Source organism: Amyelois transitella, chromosome 3 (genome assembly GCF_032362555.1).
Source record: "Amyelois transitella isolate CPQ chromosome 3, ilAmyTran1.1, whole genome shotgun sequence".
NCBI classification, from domain to species: Eukaryota; Metazoa; Arthropoda; class Insecta; order Lepidoptera; family Pyralidae; genus Amyelois; species Amyelois transitella.
In genome coordinates this window covers 5,574,405-5,596,144 of record NC_083506.1, presented here as the reverse complement: position 1 = coordinate 5,596,144, position 21,740 = coordinate 5,574,405, and the positions used below count along the sequence as shown (strand labels likewise).

The following is a 21,740-nucleotide window of genomic DNA, read 5'->3' as shown; positions in this document are numbered from 1 at the left end:
AATAATTAAGCTTACAGATTTCTTCTAGCTCTGTGCCAAAGTTCATTAATACCGGTCTGATATAGATATAGATTGGAAGCCTAAATTACTTTACGAGTATAAATTTCAAATACTTAGCGCAGGAATATACCAAAAGTAGGAACCGTATATGAAAGGTCAGCGGTTTTTTCCCCCCATATGAATCTGCTTTTAGCGTAGTAACTGAGAACCCAAGACTGTCTGTTTACACGTGTTTAATTCAGACTTCATAGCGGTGACACTCGGGACGTTCTACGGTATTTTTAGCTAAGGACGTGTGCTCCAACATTCGCACCTCATTATTACCGGGTCATCAAGGCATGTTTCAACCATTTTAAGATGTTTCTTTAGTATTATAATAAAAGCAATTTCTAAATTAGGACCACTGTTACAAGATATTTAGGTTCACATTTTTAACTACATGCCCACTTTTCCTCGCACTTAAAATAAGTATGGTAGAATCAGTATGGTAGATTGACGTAAATAGGTAAACTAGTGCGAAAAGTTATTATCAATAGTTCCATCATGGAACTGTATCATGACACTATTGCTCGAACTCCAACATACGCACCTCATTATTAACGACTCATCAAAACAAGTTTCAACCAACTCAACAGGTTTTTTTATTATTTTAATGATAACTTCCTAATTGAGACCAGTGTTTCTGTATTTTCTATGGTCACAATTATAGATGCCTATTTTCTTCTCACTCGAGTTTAGTCTTAAAGACTTACTTAAAATATGCGCTTAAAATAGGTATACGCGTGATATTTTAAACTTTATTTACTGTTAATAAATTAGTCCAGATCCAAATTCTTATCAAATCCGAACAATTTAGCATCAAATCGTATTATACCTACCGTATCAAACCAATTTCCAATTTGCTCCGGCTTTACCACCTTCACCCTACATCTAGCAGTCGAAAGTGGAAATACCGCACGAAATGAACTGCACGGAAGCTTTCAGCTACATTTGCAGAGCTACAAATCCTGGATGAAAAACATTACGACCCCACGTCAGGATGTCCGCAGCCGAGGCTAAGTGTGCATTTTATTTTATTTTGCTTGCGCTAAGAACGCCATTTATGTACTTAAAAGGATTTAGACGTTCGCTGCATGGATGTACATATGTATATGCGAAAATCCAGTAACAGACAAGAACACGAAATTAATTTTTGTTGTTTTATTTCAATTGAATTTTGACGTTTGGAATTTTAGATATTTCAATATTTTACTTGAAGAAATATTTTTGGCTTATCTTACATAATATTTATCGAAATTATGTAAGATAAGCTAAATTTCGAATTTTGCTTGAATGTGCAGGTTCCTCACTTCTCCCTCACAATAAGAACATCGGTTAACATTCAACCGATGTGTGATAAAATAAACCAAATGTTCATATCAATAACACACGTAGATTCTTTTGATCTACCGTATTCGCATATTTGTGTCACTCGATGCAATTTCACGTTTGTGGTTATAGACCCCAGGGCATCCAGTATCACGAACAAAGTCGGCACCGTCAAACGTAGGCTCCCGCGGGTATCATATTCAGGTTACGACAAGGTTTAGGGATCTGTAAAAAGGGAAACAAAAACAGAAATAAAATAAAAAATTTCGAAAGTCATTAACAGGGTATTACTTTTAATAATAATGATACATCAGGGAGTTTATTTGTACCGCCTGGATGTGTGTTATGAGTTTAACAATTTTAAAATTGTTTGGCATTTCAATATATAAACTACATACATCTTTCCAATGACAAGCTATTGCCCCGGTCTCCGCACACACGTTACTTTTGTTTTTCGGAATTTGAACCGCGTTTTTTCTAAAGTTTGTTAAAATATAGCTCCCTGCTTACTTGGTTCTTGAAAGTCATATTATCTGAGTCTTTTCCCGGAGGCTATCTTAGCGGTATGACTTCAAAGATTGGAATCACTACCTAACCTAGGTTATTTGGTTACTGGCTATGTCAGACTTAAAAGTCTGAGTTTCATTTCATTTAAAACAAATGTTAGTAGTATAGAACATATTCTGTTACTTGCTCAGTTAATAAAAAGAAATAAAAATCAATAATTATTATCAAAGTAAAAATATAATAAACGTTTTTCACAATAGAAGCGGAAAATTGACGATGCTAGCGGAACCAATAAGTTTATGAGAAATATAATAAAGAAGTGCAATGGAATTATCCGTTGCTTATTTCTCAGAAATTTCTTGTTAAATGTTAAAAGAAATTTCTTTTTATATGATTACCTAAGAAGATTACCGATCCGTTCCTGAAATTGCTTTACATATGTTTGATATTCATTATGTTTCGATCATTTTTCGGATTAACATAACGGAAATTTATTGAAAAAAATCCAATACGCTACGCAAAAGTTAAAAAAAAATACAAAAACTAAACCAGTAATTAATAACAGTTTAAAAACCTCTTTAACTCTATTATTCATAGTTATAATTTATATAACAGAATATTTGTCCTTTGACACAACAATTATCAGAGATCCAAGCGGACCCATATCATGTTACGAGTGATGGCGGATGCGAAAAAAGCGTCCTGAAATGATAACCCACATCATCCCGGCGTCTTCCGCCAGCCAGATCGATCTCAGCGGGAGATACTACATACTAGACCAGTGGTTCCTAACCTTTCAAGTACCCCTATCAAATATTTTCGAAACAAATAATATCATCATACAAATATATCACATTGGAGTGGTAAGACTTAGACCAAAATGGTGTCAATTGGAAAACGTTCTGGCAAAAGGTTAGGTCGACAGTACGCGAAACCGACAAGCTTGCATGAGTTATGAATGTGGATAAAGTGAAAGAAGTATGCAGGGATTTTAGCAAGTGGAAAGATGTAATCCTCCAGGAAAGAAGCTATGTATAAATTTGCAAAGTATTCTTTCAATTTTGGTATTATATGTACATATACAAATTTGCGTATAGATAAACATTACTTAGTTACATTTATAAATCTGATACTGACATGAAACACTAATTGTGAATGTTTGTACAGTGCGAAGGTTGGTAGTAGTATAAGCAATTGCTAATACTGTTTGCTAATACGAGTATCATTAACATTTTTATTTTAGAATCCTAACAATTTACTTCTTCGTTATCCCCCCAGGTTAGGAACCACTTTATTGGACCTATTTTATGAGTTAGGCATCATGATGTTGTTATGAGTTTTAAAGTCTCCTATGAGGAGAATACGAATATAATGTTTACTTGTTCGACATATTCTCAAGAAACACCTTTGATATTTTATGATGTACTTAGCGGTTCCTACGTAGATTTCAGGTGTCAATTAAGTGTTTTAATCATAATATCAATGAAGCTTGGTTGCCAGTAGATTAGATTTAATGGAACTATAGGGAAAGTTGTTAGCACATTCCTATTCCCCCCCCCCCCCCCCCCCTGTTTTTGTTCAGGTAACAGATCAACCATTAAGGAAACGGGAACACGAAGATAATTTGTATATATACAGTGATTATGTATGTACTTATTAATTACTAATATTTAACACAAATTTCTTTTGTTCCAGGGCGGGCAAACTACGCAAAATAATGTTACATAAGTAACTATTTTTACTCATAACGTAGAATTCATCGCAGAACACCAAGTTAAACAATAGTGCCTATAGAAAGTAGAAATATTAAGTGTACAATGTGCCAAATTGTGTGTGTAGAAGAAGTGCTATACTAGTAATACCAGAGTAATATCGTTTTAATCTGTGTAAATAATAAAAAGTGGAAATGTTGCCGGTGCCTCAAGATCGCATGTCTGGGCGGCGGAGCAGTTCCATCGTCAGCAGAACTCTTCTCGGGAGGAGAGCATCAGTGTATGTCACCGGCAACCACCAGGACCCTGCCAAGGTACAAAAACGTTATGGTAATAATATCAGTTTTTTTATCTACTCGGCAAAGCCCAACTGCCGTTTTGTCAGTACCTTAGTATGTATCATCTACATTTTTAAGCCCATTCTGATGGTATTTATTCTTAAACTTAAGTGGGATTGTGCGGGCCATGTCTGAAGTATGCAAGCAGATAGGTGGATGAGTACCGGAGACAACGTGGAAAAAGGTGACTTGGACAGAGATCGATGACGAACAGAATGACTGGAACAGTTAAAAAAAATCTTGTGTGAACCACTCATGTATGAGTCGCAGACAAACATTAGTGTCCTATACCTAATTCAATAGTGGTTCAATTAATATTACCCGACATCCGTGTTTGGGGTATTAAACATGTTTAGTGCCGAGCAAACACTCACTGTTGACTTTGGGTTTGCACATTGATTCCCAGTATACTCAATATCAAACAAATTAACTTCGACAGTGATACACAATTGCTATTCGCTTATTTGTTAGTTGGAATTAAGTAGAAGTTTGTAATGCCATTGTTCCACCAAAGTTAATTACACCTCTCTCTACGTAACGAAGAAAACTCATTTAGGTAGGAATAAGTATTAAGTAATCTACGGCGCCTGGTATACGACGTTACCAAATCAAAGACATCAAATAATAATATTTTTTAAAAATTCAAAGAAAGGCAATACGTGGGTCTGTACTTTTTGAATGAATGGTACTCCAAAACTTAATGCCACTCACTCTTTCTAAATAATCAACTAAATCTCCATCCTGAAAATATTTAATTGTGTTTGAGGTTTACATATAAACCCTTTTAGGATCCGTATTAACTCGTTTTATGTGCTAATCCCGCTGAAGTATCGTTACACACGTCGCAGTTAAAGCACATTTGTTTTCAGAATTGATAATCGGATCATACTAATTGACTCATGTTCGAGTAGTCTAATTTTCAAGAAATAACCGACTGTTGTAAAGTAAATTTCTATCATTTGTCGATGATTTGTCTCTTAGAAGCTGGATCAATTGGAGTAATCAATCTGTACATATATATACGTGTATCTTTATCTTTGTTTCGATTTTTTAAGGAATTACCGACCTTATAAACTGGATTATCAATTGGAGAATACAATTTGTAGGTATAAAAATATCCAAGAAGTAGCATATTGTTAAGTTTTGGCAACGAAGTCACGGTACCAATTTTATCTCATTAAGACTAAACAAAAAAACAAAAACTTGTGTTAAATCTTCGGCTTTAACTGCAGATTTCTTTAATAGTTCTAGAAGAATTTTAGTCCAATCTAACATATTCATAAAATAAAACAAGTTGAACACTCAAATTGTGCCAATTGTTGCATATTTTCACTACGCTATTGTTTAATAATATTTATTAGATCCTAAACGTAATTTATTAAGTGAGTTCTTCATCTACTATCATTATCAGACATTCTCCAGTATTCATTCGTCGCCGTTCATTCAAACAAAATATGGTTCCGGCTTTACAGCGACAGAATTCATTTTTGCTTCTCTCACATCCGTTGCATCAAATATTTCATATTGTGAAACCGGAAAATGATATGGGAATAATATGATTTAAATCTAAAAACCGAAGTATGACTTTGATTTAAAATAGTTATCCTTAGAATTTCTTCCATTCTATAACATGATGTTTTCAGTTTATGGCTCGTTCTGTCACATAAGTTATTTAATAATCGTATCATGTTATGTAATCTTATTTATAATTTTAAGATCAACAGTGCCCAAATTGGAATAAGTCGGAATTACTGAATAGATTTCTTAAATAAATATCAGTTTCAGGATTTTAGGATCTAATTCGTTGTACATACCTGCATATTACTACATTTTCGGTAAAAAACGTTTATCTTTCCAGGACAACTTTCCTCAATATTTCCCCTTGTAATCTCCCGAAGATATTGGGAGCGTGCTCAAGCAGTAAACATTATTAAATATTGTGTTACAATCTTCTGTTCATTTTCTATTGAAAATTGCAATGAAATTTGTCACATCAGTATTTGCGACTTTTTTGGGATCTCAAAAAATTTAGAAATAAATATACACATTTTTGTGGAAATAAAGCCGCAAAATTGATTGAATATATTTTTATAATACAACTGACTAAATTATATCAATTCTCTCTCTTAAAATAAAATCTCTAAATCATTAGACTTAGATTTAGGTTCGACACAAAACATCACATCTTACGCATAGTAGCATAGTAAACAATTAAAAAATGTGTTATGTAATAAATTAATAATGTAATGTTAAATACTAATTATTCTCTCGAAATTTAATTTTACTATTCTGTACTTTTTGTGTAATATTTTCGTGAAGCATCTCATTGTGTAGTTCCCACGGTAATATGTACGGCGTTCTCTCGTCTCATCCGCCGCCATGTGACTCCTTCTATTCATCCCTGAACAATGTCTCATTCGGAGTCTTACAGATATTTATAAAAGTAGATGTCGAAACCATTTTTTATTTGGAACTCTTTGTTCTATTTAATTAAATAATATTGATAGGTATTATCATTTATCGGTATCATATTTACGTAAACCCACCTCTGTATTTTCATTAATAGAAACTTTAAATCCCTCTTTGTAATTGTATAATTTTATCGTATCTAACGTAATATAGTTTATTCTAGGTCCATATTTGAAAAAGTAACATTTTAATTAACATTTTTCTTATATTTCCATGCAATATTAATTCACATTTCTAATATAATTAATTGGAGTAATTTGATTATCTAGCGCTAGCATTGGGCTTCTTTACCATAGGAATTTATTTTTCTTTCTAAGCGTTTCGGATCATTGGCTTAGTTTTACACTTCTAATGTTTTAAAGTTTGTATGTCAAATTTCGGTATATTACTTTTAAAAGTTATGTTATGTCACTGTTATTTTTATTAAAGGGCATTTTGTTATTTTGTCTATTTACAATTGGATCAGTGTGATACTGCTTAATTGAGCCGGCTACAATATTTCGTGCACGTAAAGTAACGGTTAGGCATTCGCCTGAATAACGTTTGGATTTGATTAATATTCTGTGTTAATTATGAAGGGTTCCTCTCATTTTCCTGAATACGGTACTTAGCTTATTTCATTACGTAATTAGAACAGCTGTATAACATTACTTTAACATGGAGTTAAAACTATAAATGTTTTTTATTTAGTATACAACGGTAAATATGACAAATATTAACAGGTAAACTAAAATATATTCATATGAACTAATAAATTCGTACATTTTAATATTGTTGTTACATAAAAAACATTTTCGAGTGACCAAAAGAATCTCTTTAATTTATTTTCGCTATCGTAAAGTAAACGATGCTATATTTTACGGTACTGAGTCGAGAAATATAATAATGTCATATACTTTTACTGCCATATTAACTGCACCGAGAATTCTCGACCGAAGCATATCGTATAAGTCTTAATGTTTTCATAGATATTTTTTTTTATTATATACGGACATGGGGATTTGTTTGACTTTCTGACCAAAATCACTTTTGATTTCCTGTACATAGTTTGAATATGTAAATAGAATGCTGCAAGTTCGCGTATACGGGGCAGTTTTCATATTTATATACTCTGTCAAGAGTATCGAAATTCAGGTCCAACCTTAAAGGTTTCTTTTAACAATCTAACCTACCTCAGTTCATGGTTGATGCACTAACTGAAAATCTTGTTCCCCTAAGCTGCCTCATGATAAGTACAATTTTCAATGGAAAATGATCCCGATTTAAACACAGCATGTTTTCCATATGTTTAACTTTTCAGTTCTGTTACGTCGGGACGTAACTTCAGCAATATCATGTACGGCAGTAATTTTCATTCCACATACAGCACTTTCCCTTTATAAGCCTTTGCACGAACGCCAACTCTGTTAACTCGTCGTCGCCATCGCTTGTGAAGCGCATACACAATATGGCGACAGCCGTCACTCGTGCCCGCCAAATATTCCTCTACTTCTCAGGACTTGTTAAGTGAATAAAGACAATTTTGATCCAGTGGTTTACTAGACAGACAGTATTGAAAGCGTCTGAATTAAGTTTTACTTACTTAATATATTTTCAAAATGATCAAGTTATCATTAATTAATTGAAGTCATGTGATTCTGTTTGTGTGGTCCGCTGAAATTAAATAACATTAACTTCAATTAATACCAAGGTTGAGTCCAAGATTGGGATTTAGAACGAAATTAATTTTTTTTAAATCTTGCCACTTGCAAAAAAAATCGGTATGATAAAACTAGCATCTTATGGTCAACATGAAGCCGCGCGGCCAGCAAATGGCGGCTATTACTACGAGTACGAATCGTTTTGAACGCACCCGCCGTATCGCAATCTGTTTGTTTAACCCACTACCCCTGATTTCGAACAACGCGAGGAGACTCACTAATATGTCGGAACAAAGGATGTGGACTAATTATAATGGATAGCAGAATTTAAACGAAATACATTAATAATGAATTAATTTACGTGACTTGATTTTAATGGAAATTCGCGAAGCAGCTAATGGATAAAAACTTAAAGAGTTTATACGTATGTAGAATTACATTACTACTTCTGTAAATAATTATCAATTTATCTAGGCTTATTCTACTGCAATCTACCAATGTTATAAACTACTACTTATGTTATAAAGAGGTAAAACTTGTTACATTGTTGTAGCTGCTAATCTTCGGAAATACTGAACCGATCATAAAAATCCTTTTACCGTTAAGAAGGTCTATTATCGGTGTTAAAACCTATATAGTATGTACCACGGGAAATGATGCTTGTGCTTTATCCTCCAAATATGTATTCATAATTAAATAATGAAATTTCACGCATACATAAGCAATGTACGTGATATGTTACTAAATAATATAGAAAACATACAAAAGTAATCTTTCTATATTAAAAGGATTATTAGGAAAGGGTCACTGACATTATCTTCGACGCACAACTGAAACCGCAGAATGGATTTGGAATTCTGCTGGTATTTTGGTAAACAGATAAAAAATAATTATAAAGACTTTGTTCTTTCAATGACTATATTTATTTTTTATTTTACATTCGGTTTCCATAATTTAGACTTTTTAACGTAGAACTAATAACGCAGTAGAGCATTAAGAAATATAAGATTCAGTTCAACAAAAGTTATTAACTGGTTATCTCGTTACCAGAGCGTTAGAGTTAAAGTGGATCCATCCATCATTAGCCCGATCTGTGATCTAAATTGATCAGTCCCAATTTTAACTGCATTTGGTGTTCAGAAATTCCGGAGAACTCATTTCAATAAATCAACAATATTATTGAATAATTAATTAAAAAAAAGAATAAAGAAGTACCTATATTATGTTTGAGATTTTCAAAATTTTACTTTAGTAGATATACTAATCAAAATTGTAACTAAGCATGTTAAGCAAATATAAAAAGAGCGTTTGCTTCAAGAAAGGATTTATAACAAAAAATATATTTTTGGTTTAATCACTAATGTCAATAAAGCTGCTTAGTGTTTATAAAACAATTTTTAACTTAGTCGTCTTAGTCCACAAAATAACTGAATTAATAAACTATATAGTAAAAAAAATCTATTAGTCCTTAAAAAATTGATACGACCTTACAGCATAGAAACGCTTGACATTCAAGATATCTTAAACATACACTCGACAAACAAGAGAGACGCCACTGTCGATACAAGCTGAGATATTGAAATCTCCAGATTAATTGGAATGCAGGCTGCATGTTATCTTGAATCGCAACACCTCAGGTGGCGGCACTCTGACTTGAGAAACACGATATGGTACCCGACTAGAATACTCGACAGTCACCACTAATTGACGTCTCCATGCAAACTGCGCCACATGAAACTAGGCTGCAATCGCTTTGAGGCAAATCTGATCATATTGTTGTTTGAAAATCACGATAAATCAAGCAAGTACTTGGCGCAGTGTGTTTGTGGTCAAAATGCTATTTCACAATGACGTTATTTACAAATTAATTCTGGAAAATGTTTGTAATAATGAAACCTAATATAATGGTAATATATAAATAGAAAAATGTTTAGTGAACTTCTTGCCTATTAATAACTTACTAGTTAACATATCAAAGGCCTTTGCTCCCGTGAGGAATGTCAGAAAAAAGTTGCCTTTTTGTTCAGCGGTTAAATCATGAAAGCGGACAGACAGAAATTTACACGTTTGCATATATTATTATAAATAAGGATTATCTAATAAATAATAATTGAAAAGTGGAATTAATTTCAATGATACTAGTAAAGCGGCGTCTTATGAATGAAGCCGATGGAATGAGGATGTTCCATAATTCAGCGGATTCGCGGAGTCCCTTGACGTGGCCTACAATATTAAACAAACCGTTGAAACTTAAGAGTCATCAGAATAGTACGCTTCAATTATATTCATTTAGAAAAACATCTCTTTTTTTTAGGTGCTAGCCCATCTAGCAACCTCACTATTCTAATCTGATTACCACCATTAAGCCATTGGCTGAACATCTTTCAGTTTTTGCAAGACTGTTGTCTGCTCTGTCTGCCCTGTAATGGGTTAAGAAATAATTGTATGTATGTTATGTATATGGCAAGCCCAGGGCAACTAGTTGCAAAAGAAATTCCAAAATCTCTGTTGAAATTTGGGAACAGATCGCAATGGTAGCAGTAAAACGGCGACTTATGAATGAAGCTGTTGGAATGAGGATATTCCATAATTCAGCGGCGTCGCGGAGTCACTTGACGCGGCCTACATTATTAAACAGGCCGAATTGCCCCACACTCGCTTAACAATTCATGAGTGATTGCAGGAACTTACACGTGAATAAATTAGAATAACATTAGATAATCACTTAGACACGCACGTTTGATATTCAATTTTCTGCATATTAAATACTTTATAATTTGAAGAGTTTAGGTTAGACTTCGTTTTAATTATTTTGAATACTTTTTTACATCGATGATATTATAACTTGTTTCTACTCGTATATATCTCCATTTTATGAGCAACCTACTATTCAGATCTTATAGATTACCATTACCACCTTATCTGCCTGGAAAAAATCACTTTAAGTCAACATACATACTTATTTCACTACTTTATAAGTTACGGGTTAGGCAGAACTTAAGGGTTAGTCTCTAAAAGTCTTGTTAAGCTCCGAATTATACCTCTATATCTGTCATGGAAAAATGGTGCTCTTCAGAATTATAGCTTTTATTTCCATAAAAAACAAAACATTACAAACCACTCGTTAGCCTAGCAGAAACAAAGCGACGACGGACCAAATTGAAGTGCAACAAAAACGACGACTGAGCGAATCCACACTCAACTGAAATATTCTACTCTTAAAAGGATGTAAACATGTATTTAGTAAGAATAATTCATACTATTATTTTTTGTGTAAAAAAAATTGATTTATGTTTTTGTTAGTAACGAAACAATCGAACTATTTGACATTTTTTGGGTACACTAGAACTCCAAGAGTAACTGATGTTACTTTTCTTCCTGGATTAATTAGACTTAATAAGCAATTCGAATCATTAAGCAAATATACAAAGATAGTGTGGATGAAAAGGCAGGAGTGGGAAGGCCTAGAAGAACATACCTTGATCAAATCGGGGACATCCTGGCAAAATTTAGTTCAAGATAATCATATCAAGATACCCGAAACTGACGAGCTTGCTTGATCTACATATGAATGTGGATTAAGCGAAAGAAGTAAGCGCGGATCGTGACAAAGATGTCTCTGCCTGCCTCTCCGGGAGAGCGTGTTTTTATATATGTATGTACTTTTGAAAACCTAATATTTTTCTATGTTATTGTTCTATTTTGTCGTAAGTCAAAATGTGTCTTACTCGAAGTAAAATAAAATTCAACATGGCTTTCATGCACATCTTGATTTAGTAAACTGCATAATGTAACAAGTAAGGGGGATGAAAATAGTGGAAAATTGAGACTACTACGTGAACATCGCTCTTGTGGCAAAGCGAGTTCAGACAGGACGAATTATCATTCAGTCGATTAAACTTTATATCGCTTATTGAATAAGACGGTTAATTGGCAAAGTTAGAATTTATTAGGATCTATCTGTTTAGTTTTAGTAATGTTTCATAGATTGATATGAACAAATGACCTGGTGGACGTTAGTTGCTGTGAAATGCCTGTAATCTTGAAACCTCTAATGTATTTATTTTGTTTTATATGGCGTTATATTTTTTTAATCATTTAAAATCCTTTTTACTCTCATGTTTCTCTCGCATTCCCAAATGCACCACTTTTGTTTTTACTGAAATCAGATTAACAGTCTTGTATTATTCCATTTTCTGGGGTTGTTATCCTTCAGATCACAATTAAAAACCACAAATCCATGTAAATCAAAGTTCACTTTTTTTAAGGTAAAACATCAACCTCACCGCTCTGTCACTTCAAACTGAGACAGTGCTCACATAATATCACTTTTGTTTGCGGAATACCGAAACATACTATCTTATAAAAAAATAATAACAATTTAGTTCTCATCAACTTGAACAATGTGAGCTTCGCCTGAGATGCTCCGAGCTAGTTACGTCGGTTATCGACGTGGAGCATACAGCATTGTCTGTGTGACGTCTCCCTTGCATATTATGTTTCTCGAGCGATGTGGCTTTAAAACTGGAGGATGCTCAGATATATCTTCAGCTTTATTTTTACTCCATTTATGGACTTCACCCTAGGTTTCATATCCGTGGAGCAATGTTTTGTTATAAAAATATTCCAAAGTGCAAATAACTTTTCTCTTTATGTGCCAACATATTGTTGATATTTATTTCAGTAGGAAAGTGATAAATTTATTTTCTCTCTCTCTCTCTCTTTCTCTAAGCCATCTTCTTGTTTTTCTTAGTCGTCGATCAGGAACAGGTCGAGTGACAAGTTCGGTTATACGCAATACAACCAATAGCGTATTATTCTTTATGATTAGCTATATCAAAATATTTGCTGCCGCCTGCTTCACATCTACTTAGTATTTTTCATAGAAGATACACTCGGAGACAAATCAAAGATCCATATCAAAATCCACATGGCGTAGCTCTCCTCTTAGCTTTATAAAAGCTACTGAATGATGATTTTTTTTTCTAATCTGATGGAACCTCAAGATCTTCTAAAATATACAATTCTACTCTTGTTGGTAGAGTTATAAAAATATCTTGTATTTAAACAAAAAGTATTAACGCCAAATGTAAGCCAAGTTTAATATTAAACGATTCACTTAGTCATATCTATAGGTATTGTTCAGACCTAAATCGACTGACAAAAGTTATTTAAATATGTAGATGAACGCTTGAACAAAACTGTGAGGGAAAAGTTCGGAATAGTAAAATTCGGTTTTGAAATGACGCCAGAACAATGGACGATATTTTGATAAAATGCGGAATAAATTCGGTAGCTCTGCTCGCAAAGAAAACCGCGGAATGGCAACTGCGCTGTCAGATCTATATATATGTAAGTACTTATAGGTAGTTGCGGTGTTTGTGTAAGAACTTATGCATATTACGTAAATAATTTTAAATGTTTTATATACAAAAATAAAATATTTTTTAAGTATGTAGGTATAATAAGCTATAGTATATATAGATAATTTACAGTATGAGGTTGGGTTGTCATGCCTACGAGTCGTTTGTTTAATTTCATGCAATCGCAGGTACATGTGTGTACTTGAATGTCACAAAAGTTAATTACTCAAAAATAATAACATGACCTAATGTCATAAACTACAGTTTGGAATGTACAGAACTCTTTCGAAAGATACTTGCTATTTTTCTGTAACGTTAATTTTAGAAATAAAACCAATCTAAAAATAGTCGAAACAAACCATAAAACAAAGATTTTATGAAACGGCTCAATTTTCTTTTTGTGACAAAAATATATTTCCAAGAATTAACGTCGGTCTCAGCGGCCCAATACAAACGACAATGTTTATTTATTTCTGATAGCAGATTGACGGTCGTTTCGTGCCGCACCCTTTTTACGGCTTTCACTAAACTCATATCTCAAGACCTTTCTGCCCGATTCAACTTTCAATAGTTGCCGACGCTATTTTTCTGCATCGTGATAACGTTATAATAGGTATCCAATAGTTTGAGTACTGTAAGGGACTGTAATTTATTTTCAAATATCCAAAAATCTTTTTATTTTATTCTTTTCTAGTACTTTCATTCGTTACATAACCAAAAAAACTTGGTTAAAAATAAAGAAATCAGTGCAAATTTTCCAGTTTAAAACCGTGGTTCAATATGGATACTCATTTCACAACTTGCGTTGGGGTTCGAACGTGAAAATTGCGGTTATATTTTTAAAGTTTTGTTTGTTTACCTCTCGTCTCGTTAATACTGCGCTTTTAACTTTTTTATGGCTGGAATTTGTGTCACGACTATTTGTTAAATTATAGGTTATTCAAAATGTTAATTCTTTAAATTCCACGATTATCGTGGATAAATAATAAATAAACAAAATAAGGAGAGTATAAAAATAAATAGCAAAAATAAATTATCTTATAAACATATCTTATGCATGGTTAAAATTAATATACGACTAATAAACAACTTTTACGAGTTTCACACTGATTTGGAAGCGAACGCTAGGTCAAAAATCAAAATGCATTTTCACAGTAAGAGTCCGTCAAGGGATTCCCATAGAAATAGACTCCCCCCGCAGGAATGGGAATGGTGATATTTCGTTTTACGCCTGCGACTCCGGGCGTCCCCTTGTACCTATATAAAAAACATCGATGATTTAGAATTGATGAATTTTCAGAAAATTCGGTATCCGTCATGACCTGACAATTTAATTTGAATGACAATTGATGTTCCACATAAAGAATTTAGTGTGTTCTTCTTCTTCAAACTTCTTTACTATATTAAGTATATCGTCAGAATAGTGTTTCTTCTTATTCGTTCGCTTAATGTTATGAGGAACTTTTCGATCTCCATACGTAGAAAACATGAATGACATAGTATAAGGGGCCATTAGCAGACGGAAATTGGTTTATCGCTGAAACTAGCGCCAACATTTATTTCTATGTCTTGTATTAATATGAAATAGACCTCGTTATAAATAGTTATTGAGTTTATTACATACAACCAAAAAACAATACATTTCGTATGTATATCTCGAAAGTTACAGTAGAGTTTTCACGTGTTAAGTATTCACCAAAATCAAATCAATAGTCGAGTAATGGCGTCACATATTCGTGTCGCCACTTTAAACGAATTTGGTTTATTAAATTTGCCTTCATACATACTACTCACGTACATAGTAAAAAATGATTATTTATATGTCTTTTAAAACCTTGTGAACATTAACTTTTATCGGGAAATAACTTTATATTCATTGTTACATACATATGTACATACATATGTTCACGTCTATATCCCTTGCGGGGTTGACAGAGCCAATAGTCTTGAAAAGACTGAATGGCCACGTTCAGCTATTTGGCTTAATTATAGAATTGAGATTCAAAAAGGGACAGGTTGCTAGCCTATCGCCTAAAAAAGAACACCAAGTTTGTAAGCCTATCCCTTAGTCGCCTTTTACGACATCCATGGGAAAGAGATGGAGTGGTCCTATTCTTTTTTGTATTGGTACCACACGGCATATTCATTGTTCAAAGAATAAATTGTATGATTCGTATTCGGGAAAAAATACCATAAATGATTAATTGACACAGGCAAATATATGGTTAATAATCTAGACAGCTTAAGGTAGTTGTCCGATCAGGCGTTCAAAATCAATTTTTGTCGTGGGTAATCAACTTTATAAATTTTGCCTCATATAGGAAAACTGAGAAAGGTCAGCATTTAGTCCTTTTATGTTGGCCTTCCCTACGTAAAGGTCAAAAGTGCTGATGCATTAAAACTTTGCCAAATCTTTTCACAGCACGTTTCACTTACATAGGTATACCTAATGTAAATTAATTTGTTTCTACACTAGTAGTGTGTATGTAGTTAGCTTAGTGTTTCAGTGTTTTTGTATGTATGTAAACTGCACTATCATCCGAAACCTTTGCAAGAGAACCTTTAACCCAATATGAACCTATACATTAAACTTGAAAGTAACGATAAAGAATGTGTTTTATTATCAAAAAAGCGACAAAATTTTGCTTGATAGCTTTACCGTAAAGAATTAAGTATTATCGACGCGGTGTAGCGTAAAAATTCAGGATCACAATATGCGAAATCACGAACGAATCCTTTGGTCAATAAATTAGACATTTAGACTTTTCCAGATAACAAAGCACTTCTAATTGTAAAGTCCAAAGTCACTACTTCACACGACATCTAAAAGCACATTACTTATTTAACGTAATTATAACTTGCTCAGGAGATAATTGCCTTAAACAAAGAGGTCGAGATTTTTCTTTGAAAGTTGTCCGTGAATAAGCCTGGAACAGAAGGACTGAGCTAAATCGACAAAGTTGCAGACAAACTGTGCCATTCATAGCCAAGCCGACTGAACGACAAGTTTGAATGAAAGCATTCAAAACTTGCGGGACCAACGCTGCTCGCTAAACTATCCCATCTTGTGAAAAATTAAACTGGTGACGGGAGAAGACAGATTGCTGGCGAGTCTTTGTAATCTATTACATTTATCTAACGCCACATATGCAGAATATTTTCTTGTTTGACTAAACAAGAAAATATTCTGCATATGCGTGAGTGACTATATTGTTTTTTCTGGAACCTTGTGTTAATATCATTTTATAAATAGTCAAATTTAAGTCATAATGTACTTAACAATACAAACACCTGATGATATTTCTGAGGTAGCGCTACAACAACGGTCGCCTTTTTTACTGAAAGAATGCGAGTAGGTATGACTCTCATCGAATTTTTATGCCGACCTAAGCATTTTGCTTTCCATTTTCACTTCATGTTCAATTACGATATGCTTGATCAAACTGAATCCTTTTCCTTTCCATTTAGAGATAAATTAGAAAACTATTTTACTTACTTTTCTACTAAAATACACCTAGGGATTTATTTTATTTTGGCGCTTTTAAATTTGCATTACTTATCAAATAACACTTGGTTTTCTATACCTACTTGCCAACGGTTTGCTAACCAAAATAATTATGTTCTCAAATTCAACATAATGAAGCGTAACAAAATGGTTTTAGGAAAATGAACATAAACAATAGCCCAATGTCGCTTAGTGAACTAGCATTGGGGTATTGTATAAATATTCTTCTGTTTAAATGTATTGTATAAACCCATCCGGTGAGAAGAATTTTATTTATGGGATAATGTGGCCATCGCAATATTTTTTTTTTACTGTAGGTACTTCTACTAGTTTCAGCAAAAAATATATTACAATATTTTGATAAAACGATATAACAATAACGAATAAATAATGATTTAATATTATTACATGATGATTAAAAAGAAATCTTGCCCGTACTAAGTAAAACCTATACCCTAATATTATACCAGTTTCTCCCTTAAAACAAGGGTATGTTCATGGGTGAAATAGATCAATGTCATATAAAATGCAAAAAGTACAAACAAAGATTTATCATACAAACAAACGGATAAGTACTAAAAGCTACTTTAAGATAAAGATACTATTTTAATTTAAAGATACTATTTACTATTTTATTATAAAGATGAATGCCAGATAATCATTCTGATTGAACTGCACGTCCACAAATCGGAATTAGGCGGGAGTGAATTTTCCCAAGTCAATATTGGCTCATTGTACCCGTCCGCCCAATTTGCCGGGACTTCATTTCAGGCAATATATTGCGAAGTTTTTCACTCCCTAAAATGCTGGTTTTCTTGGCTAATTTTGATACGATAGTATGGTGTGAAGTGTAATTAGTTGTATTGTAGCTTGTGTTTTAAAAGTTCGCTTATGTTTTATGAACACGATCTTTTACTATTGATTGTTAATACTATACACTTTCTTGCACCAAGAAAACTATAAGTATTACAACAAAAAGACGGACTTATCGCTAAAACAATCTCCTCCAGTCAACCTTTGCTTTACCTGTAACAAACAGACTAACAAGTGAATAAATTCAGAAATTTGCATTCCAAATGCACTAGCGTATAGATTTGATGAATTGCAAATATTTACTAAAACTATTTGTTTAAAAAATTCGCTGCATCGGATATACATTTAAATAATCTCCTTGGCAATTCTTTTTTAAATTTCTGTTAATGAAATAAAGGGTTCGCATCACAATACAAATAAAATGCTATGACGTAACTCACCCTTGCCCGTTTATAACAAAACTCTGCTATTAAAGGTTTAATGTAGGTAGTTTAAATCCTAATAAATGGAGATAAGCAAGCCTATTGATTTAATACAGCATTGGGATATATAAGCCTTTAATGGATGTTACGTAAACAAAGTTGTTAATATGTGTACATTTACAGATGAGATTTTACAGAAAATGAGGTTTTATTTATTTTAAAATTCCGAATGTGTGATAGTTTTCTTTGAAATTCATATTATGCGAGGGATTTCGAGTCGCATTGTGATAATTTAAATGTAAATCATACACGACCGTAAAACGCGAGCATCGTTGGTGGACGAGCAGTGATGACTTTAAAAAAGTATGCCTGTTCCACAATTTCGAATCCTTTGAGATTTCTTTGATGCTTAGGCCAGTTTTTTCACGAAGCTTCTCTCACTATAAGAGCATAGGTCAGCATTAATCAGGTATACATAACTCAGAATAGACTCATTTCACAAAGCAGAGGTGGGATTCGAATCTGTGTAGATTGAAATGGGTATTATAGACTACTATATGTTCAGAATATACTCGTAATTATAAAAATAATAATAATATTAACTAGGAAATGAATTTACGTGGAAATTCTAACGAAAGTTTGGGAATAGCAAGTGTTGATGGGAGCACTTGAAATGTTGAAGACTTTTTCCATTTCGGCATGCAAAAGATAAAAGACGTTAAAAGCTTTGGGAAACAGGCGACACAATGCTCGCTACATTTACAATAAATATAGTATTGCTAACTATCGAATATACTTCGGTAGAAATTTTAAGATTTGTTTTTTTTTATTAAAATTTTTCATATATTTGCTATTTTATATAATAACCGCATAAAAAACCGCTGATAGTATTGTTAGGTGTATTATTGTTGTATTATCATATAAAAGTATAAATTGAATTTTGTATTACTTCTGATTTATAACGGTGCAAACTTTTTAAGGCCGGTTTCCAGCACTTTAGAATAGAATCACTCGAGATATTTCCCAGGGATGCCGTAAAAGGCGACTATGGAAAGGCTTATAAACTTGGGATTCCTCTTGTAGGCGATGACCATTCAGTCCTTTTGACGGTTGCCTTTCAGACTGTTGACTCTGTCTGCACTGCAAGGGATATAGACTTGACTTATTGTATGTATGAAAACTTTTAATCGAAATATCCGTTAGGTTTATGCAAATCACTCAACGTTAATTGAAACTTTTTCTTCAATTAAGTGCCTAGCGTTTCTTTTTATCTCATTTAATATTGAGATTGAGTCGGAAGTTTCCCTTAAAGTTCGACTTATCTTTCACACCGCTCTTGTTGGTGACAAGAAGCGCACTTAGTAAAGACGTTGCTTCGTTCAGACTTGCTAAGCTTGAAACTTATCACTTCTTCAATATATAATATTAATTCGGGAATTCGATTGGACCACCATCCCAACTAACAAAATTATAGGTATTGTAGTCGTTAATCACAAGGCCTATGGGAAAGTATATGAAACTTGAGGGAGATTCTCTCGGTAGACAAACTAAAAAATAATTAACTCGCGTTTTTTGCATAGACTTTATTATGAATACCGACCACATTCACATCTTCATACTTCAGTAGATAATTATTTTCAATTTGTACTGTAGGTACTTGAGATAGGCTATTGCCCAATATACTAAAACTTACACTCTACACTACCAACATAAAACTCTCTAACCAACAATAGAAACGTAAAATAGTTATAAAAATAGCTGATCTCGAGAAAAAGATATAGACCGCAATATAAACAAGACAGACAGATTTATGATATGTTAATGTTTGGAAATGATGAAGAACGCGTGATTTGATGGGAACCAACCCAGATGTGATAGAATGATTTCTGAGTGCGCCGCACCCGGTCAAACAAAGAGATAACTTCTTAAATTGTTTACATAACATTACTACAACTATTTTCCGTTTTACCATGTGTTAGGTTCTTCTCGGAACACACTCCATTCAACCATACACGTTTGGGATGAACTTTTATTTAGGTTACAATACACTTTCGCAACGAGTCTTAAAGTCATTGGAGCTTATTCTAGGGTGCGTAAGGGTTTTTTTATTCTACATCTTCACAAAATCTGGCACTTTAAACACCAGTTAAATGGAACGTTAAGGTTTTTAGAAGTCTACAATGTTCTTTCTGAAATCTCGATGAAGAATATGTTTCAAGAGTCTCCATACAACCGAAATAGCAAGTAGTAGTAGCTTAATTAACCCATTTTATTACAGTCATATCAATATCTGAATAAAATTCAGATATTTGCATTTTCAATTTTACTTTAGATCTTTAGATTTTACAGTGACTTTACTCCAGGATCATGGTCGAAGCCGGATCAAGGGCACGTCCCCAGAAATATATCCTTATCGCAATGATTTGTCACATCATCCTGATAAACACCAGGAGAATGTATTTTCATTTTCAATATAACACAAAAGCCATCTCGTATAAATGTTCATCATAATTGCTGGTCCATTTTCCGACCATAAATACTTTCACGGACGTAAGATCCTGCGTATATAGGCCAATAAATTAGGGCACAATTAAAGTGCCCCTTGGACATTGACTGATATACAGCCTCTTTGCAACGCCAGCGCATTGCGTCCTTATACATATAAAGCCGCAGCACACTGAAACTAAATGTTACACTGCTTTTTATTTAAAGAAAATATTCTGTTCGGTATTTTTTCCCCAATATAATGCAAAAAAATTAAAAAGGGGTACTTATTGAATGCTAGGATAAGATCAAATTTTGTTGACTGACTAATGTCACTGTCTACCCTATACACCTTACACTTAGTCTTTAACACTTAGTCTTTAACAATTGTTTAAGACTAAGTGTAAGTGGTACTCGTTAAACACACATTTTAAACTGTCAAAACAAAACATAAACAGTTTATTATAAACCAATAGTTCTTTAGAAGAGAATAATACTCGTAGTATGTTAAATTTAAATTCAAATATGAGATTTCAAAATATTCCTTTTGCAGCATGTTCCGACACCGTAATTATTTTCGCTCTCCTTGTGTCGGTTTACCTCACATCCTTCAGCTCAATATGCTCCTCATATTGCTTTTGTCTTTGCTTAAAAACGATTTTATCTTTCTTTAGTGTACTGAAATAAAAGTACGCGTCTTGAAAAATCTTAGTAAAAATACTGTAAAATAACTTTATGACCAATAGCAAAAGTATTTCGATAAGACATCTGTTCATAGACAGATATCATTTTGCTTTTTCTTTTCATAGCTATAAATTTATTAAAAATAATTATTTGAACAAAAAACGTACATATTTTTAAATTTATTTCCCATATTTTAGTATGTATGGAAATGTTTACTATCCGGTAATATCTTTTGTGCTTAATCGAGATCTCAATTAAAATTATTTATTAGTGTCGTGGGCTTTATATGCAAGTATTGTTTTCTTTATCTGTACCTATTTTCTGTAATAAAATTATCTTTTAGGTAAGTACATAAAACAATATAAACATACTTGTATAGTTGCATTATATCACATTTTGAAAATAAGAGTTGTTCAGTTATGAACTAAGGACTTG

The 21,740-nt window shown here is 33.0% G+C and overlaps 1 protein-coding gene across 1 annotated transcript in view; it reads left to right on the top strand.

Annotated features, from left to right (window-relative positions):
* The first annotated feature begins 3,763 nt into the window (after positions 1-3,763).
* LOC106138153 (uncharacterized) overlaps positions 3,764-21,740 on the top strand; it is a 62,403-nt gene continuing 44,426 nt past the window's right edge. The window contains exon 1 of the mRNA XM_060952106.1: positions 3,764-3,901. Within this exon, the coding sequence (XP_060808089.1) occupies positions 3,782-3,901 (120 nt within the window). The 5' untranslated portion in view covers positions 3,764-3,781. The remainder of the gene's footprint in view (positions 3,902-21,740) is intronic.